Raw genomic sequence first — 4958 nt, 5'->3', positions numbered from 1 at the left:
TTTTGTCTTCCTCCCGCTTGAGAAAGCCAGCCACGCACTCAGTTGCCAGTCCTCTCCTAGCGTGCGTCTCAGTACCTCTGCCTCCTGCAGCTCCTCTGAGTCTCAGTGTGCTTTTCTCTTTCTTTCTAGTTGTAGAATTTCCACTCAGCCAGCCTTCCTGTGATTCTGGATAACGTCCGTTTTGTCTTTTAGTTGTAGTTTTGAAATCGTTGTGCGAGGCAGCAGTTTAGGTATTTACCTATGCCGTCATCTTGGTTTCTCGGTTGTTGTTTTTTCCCACTGATCACAATTTATTATAATCTGTTGGCAGCATAGATAGATATTAGTTACCAGAACTATGTCTTCATAGAAGTGGACAGTATGTAGCCATTCTATGGGGAACTGTGTGCACTTAATCATCAGCATGATCTTTCAGTTTCTTTTTGTTGTTGTTAATGAAAATAAGTTTTATTACATCAAGTAATAAATACATACAAAGAGGCAAACAGTTTTAGTCACTTTCTTCCAGATGTTTGAATCCACTGATGGGAAAGGCGGAACTGATATCTACATACATCCTTAGATGAAATTTCAGGGGTCCTTGTCAGACAAGGTTCGATAAGTTGCTCTTTCTTCTGTATTTATAACTTGTGCCTTTTAAAGATTGACTTCAAAGTACTAATAATCATGCAAATGCTTAAGCAAAAAAAAAGTTACATTGGGCAGAATTTATACTGTGTGGTGAATGGGCACTGGCTACTAAAGCGCTGCCTCAGGACTTGCTGAAACAAGCCCTCAGAGTTGCATCAGCTCAGGAGAGAAACATAAAGAACCATGTGAGTAACAGAAATGTATCTAGAAGAGAAACACCAGTATCTGGGAGGCCAACTACAGTTTGCTATGATAGGTAACTGATGTGCATCACGTAAATCAATGCTTTAAAAAACACACAGAACACCCTGGGTAGTTCCTAACTAATATGTAAACCTAATAACTGCAAAAATCTCTTCTCCATCTCAATGACGGGAGGTTTGGAGCCTGACGAACCACAGGAGGGGAACAGGAAGGAGAAACCAAGCTGTTACCATTTTGAACCCAAGTTTCACCTGAAAGGGGGGGCGGGGAGGGCGCGGACATGAGCTTTCACTTCTTGGAAGAAGATGGAAAGCCTTTCGTGCTGACTTGGAGGCTAGGACCTGGCGTTCCACTCCATCTCAGCCAAGCACTCCAGAACCAGCTCTCGCGTGGATGATGCCTCGTTTCAGTCTCTCCATCGCACTCTTGCTGCCCCTGTATGTGGGTCGGATCTTCTTCCCCAGCTCTTCGATGATGGCCAGCAGCTCAGCATATTTGTTCTGGGGTACCTGGCTGTTCCCTGTTCCCTGCATGTAGCCTAGAGATGATGGTCCATAGTCACTCAGCAGCTGGCAGTACTGGGAGGACGTCACCATGTTGGTGGAGGGTGGGTGGATGCTCCCAGTGGCTTTGAGGGAGGTGTTGGGCATGTGTGCGGTCAAGTTCGGTTTGTAAGACATCCCCCCGGGAGGCGGGGCACAGGCCCCGTGAGGCAGCGGCAGCAGCGAGGCAGATCCGGAGTCTGTGCGCCCGCCTAGCTCCTGTGCACTTTTTGTTGTTGACAGCTCGGGTCACGCCGGCAAATATGGCTGTCCCTCACCCTGACACCGCTGCAGTATCATGATCTTTCAGTTTCTTGATGTTCTGCTTGTGCCGCTCAATTTCTTTCTGCAGACACTCAATCTCCTTTTTATGATGACTGATCTCTTCTTCATGTTGTTTCTTCAAGGCTGTTTGTTAGTCCACTCTCAGAAGTATCATTCCTCTTCAGCCTTCTCTTTTTTTGCAAAGGTCCCACCAGCTTCCCTGATCGCGCCCACCTCGGAGCTGAAATTAGCTGACGGTTCGCAGCCAAAGCCTCCAGCTTGCATGGCCCTCACTCCACACACTCCTAGCCGCAGCTGCCCCGCTGACACAGAGACTGCCATGGTAGTGCCACACAGCTCCGGACCACCCCACTTTGTTTTAAACGCAAACCCACCTTGGACAGGCTTTGAAGGTCTTTTTTCCTTCTGTCGTGCCAGCAGCGCTGGTCTGTTGGTGCCTGGCCTGTCCTTTTCAGATTCAACCTGCAGGACTTCTAAGGGAGCCAGTCCAAGGGAGGGAAAGCGGCCTCAGTGCCCGAGGCTGAGTTCCAGGAGGTCGGCAGCGCTGTCAGGATTGTGCTGGCAGCTGTTCCATTGGTACCTGGTCTGTCCTCTTGAGATTGGCCCTGCAGGACTACTAAGGAAGCCAGTCCCTATTCCGCCGCACTCTCGATGCTGCCTGCACACCCTCCTCCTGTCCAGTTGTGACCCATTATGGCATCCCATCCTAATTTGCATATTTACTCTCTATATATCTACATTAATAAAAGAGAAAGATGCAAATTGACCATACCTCTGCAACGCCCACCAGCCAATCAGGAGTGAGTATGCAGATTAACCCAACAAAGATGGAGGGTTAATTTGCATATGCAAGTGCAGAACGAAGACTGAAGGGTCTGGCCCAAGCGAAGACTGAAGACTGAAGAGGTTTGGCTTCTCCACTGCGGCCGGAGTGAAGGCCTGGGTCCCAGGTGCTAGAGGAAAACCTGTGCTGGCAGCCAGGGGAAGGAAGGCCTATTGCACAAATCTTTGTGCAACGGGCCTCAAGTATATAGATAATTATGAACATCCATGTACAAATCTTTGTGCAAATACTAGTATATGTTAAATTTCTAGGCGTAAGGCTGCCAGGTGGTATGGTAGGTGTATGTTTAACTTTATAACAAACAACCAAACGCTTTTCCAAAGTTCTAGTACCATTTTACATTCTGAACAGCAAGGTATGAGAGTTGTAGTTGCTCTACATTCTTACCAATATTTAGCATTGTCATTCTTATTTCACCGTTCTAGTGAGGATGTAGTAGTATCTTGCTGTGATTTTACTTTGTATTTCCCTCATGACTTAATGGTGTAGATATATTTTTGTACATGTATCAACATGGCTGTTAATATATATTATCTTGTAAAGTTTGCCCAATTTCATTAGGTTGTTTGTCTTATTGAGTTGTGATAGTTCTTTTTTGTTAATCCTTACCCGAGAATATTTTTCCATTGAGTGGAAGGGATGGGGAGAGATAGAGAGGAACATTGATGTGAGAGAGACACATTTAAAGTATTACATATGTCTCCTTTTTCCCTGATTGACTGACCCCCCCGCCTGTTACTCCCAACTTCCAGGACAAGCCCCCACTGCCCCGAATGCGCCCAGACCAGGCCCAGGGATTGAGCCTGCAACTGAGGTACATGCCCTTGACTGGAATCAAATCCAGGACCCTTTAGTCTATGGGCCAATGCTCTATCCACTGATCCAAACCGGCTAGTGCATGATAATTCTTTATATATGCTAGATACAACTCCTTTGTCAGATATGCACACAGTGAATATTTTTTTCTAGAAATTAGGTTGGCTTGCCTTTTCTTGTTGTTTTTGGGTGGTTGTGGGGTTTTTAGCAGTGTCCTTTGCAAGGCACAAGGTTTAACTTGGTAAAAGTCTAACTTATCAGTATCTTCTTTTATAGCTGTTTTTTGTGTCCTTAAGAAATCTTGTACTACCTCCAGGTAGGTTGGGTTTAAATCTATCATTTTGCTCTTTGTTTTCTGTTTATTCTAAATCTTTATTTCTATTTTTTATCTTCCCATTTTCTTCTGGGTTACTTTTTAGGATCCCATTTTATTTCAACTATTGGTTTATGATCTAGTTCTCTTTATTTTAATTATTCATGGTTGCTCAAAGATTTACAGCATAGCCCTTTAACTATCCAATCTAAGTTCAAATAATATACCATCTCATATATTATCTCTTACAACTTTACGCTTCCATGTTTCCTCTCTTGTCTTTTGAGCACTTGTCATACATTTTATTTTTACATGTTAAAAACACCATAATACATTGTTCTTTTTTTTGTTTTTTATATTTTTTGCTTTGCACAGTTACCATTTAACAAAATTAATAAAGGGATACAAAAGTTATTTTATATTTATCCACATATTAACTATTTCCAGTGATCTTCATTCCTTCGTGTAAACCCAAGTTTCATGTCTGGTAGCAATTTCCTTTGCCTGAAGAACTTCCTTAAATATTTGCGTAGTACAAGTCTGAAGATGACAGGTTTCATTTCTCTTTGTTTGGCAAGTTGCTTTTGTTTTGGAGAATTATTTTCACTGGATATAGAATTCTAGGTTGACTTTCTTTTAGCATTTTATAGAATCAATTTTTTTTCTTTCTGTATATCTCATGAGTCATCTGCTGTAATTTTTATCTATGGTCCTCTGTATGTAATATGTTTCCCTATATCACTTCTTTTCCACAATTTATTTTTTAATAAATCTTTATTGTTCAGATTATTACAATTGTTCCTTTTTTCCCCCATAGCTCCCCTCCACCTGGTTCCCACCCCACCCTCTGCCCTTACCCACCCCCCACTGTCCTCATCCATAGGTTTACGATTTTTGTCCAGTCTCTTCCCGCACCCCCCAAACCCCTTTACTGCGAGAATTGTCAGTCCACTCCCTTTCTATGCTCCTGATTCTATTATATTCACCAGTTTATTCTGTTCATCAGATTTTTTATTCACTTGATTTTTAGATTCACTTGTTGATAGATGTGTATTTGTTGTTCATAATTTTTATCTTTACCTTTTTCTTCTTCCTCCTCTTCTTAAAGAATACCTTTCAGCATTTCATATAATACTGATTTGGCGGTGATGAACTCCTTTCGCTTTTTCTTATCTGTGAAGCTCTTTATCTGCCCTTCAATTCTGAATGATAGCTTTGCTGGGTAGAGTAATCTTGGTTGTAGGTTCTTGCTATTCATCACTTTGAATATTTCTTGCCACTCCCGTCTGGCCTGCACTGTTTTTCTCTTGCTGCTTTTAATATT

The 4958-nt window shown here is 42.6% G+C and overlaps 1 protein-coding gene across 1 annotated transcript; it reads right to left on the bottom strand.

Moving 5' to 3' along the window:
- Window positions 1-1193: 1193 nt before the first annotated feature.
- LOC308235880 (cyclin-dependent kinase 2-associated protein 1-like) lies at window positions 1194-1514 on the bottom strand (the record flags this gene model as incomplete). Its single annotated transcript, XM_080645062.1, has 1 exon — window positions 1194-1514. One exon carries the CDS (start codon window positions 1512-1514, stop codon window positions 1194-1196), a length of 321 nt encoding a protein of 106 aa, XP_080501188.1.
- Window positions 1515-4958: the final 3444 nt, after the last annotated feature.

The sequence above is a fragment of the Plecotus auritus genome (assembly GCF_963455305.1).
Source record: "Plecotus auritus genome assembly, chromosome: 1".
NCBI lineage: Eukaryota > Metazoa > Chordata > Mammalia > Chiroptera > Vespertilionidae > Plecotus > Plecotus auritus.
The sequence above is the reverse complement of the archived record's forward strand: the minus strand, read 5'-3'. Positions and strand labels throughout refer to the sequence as shown.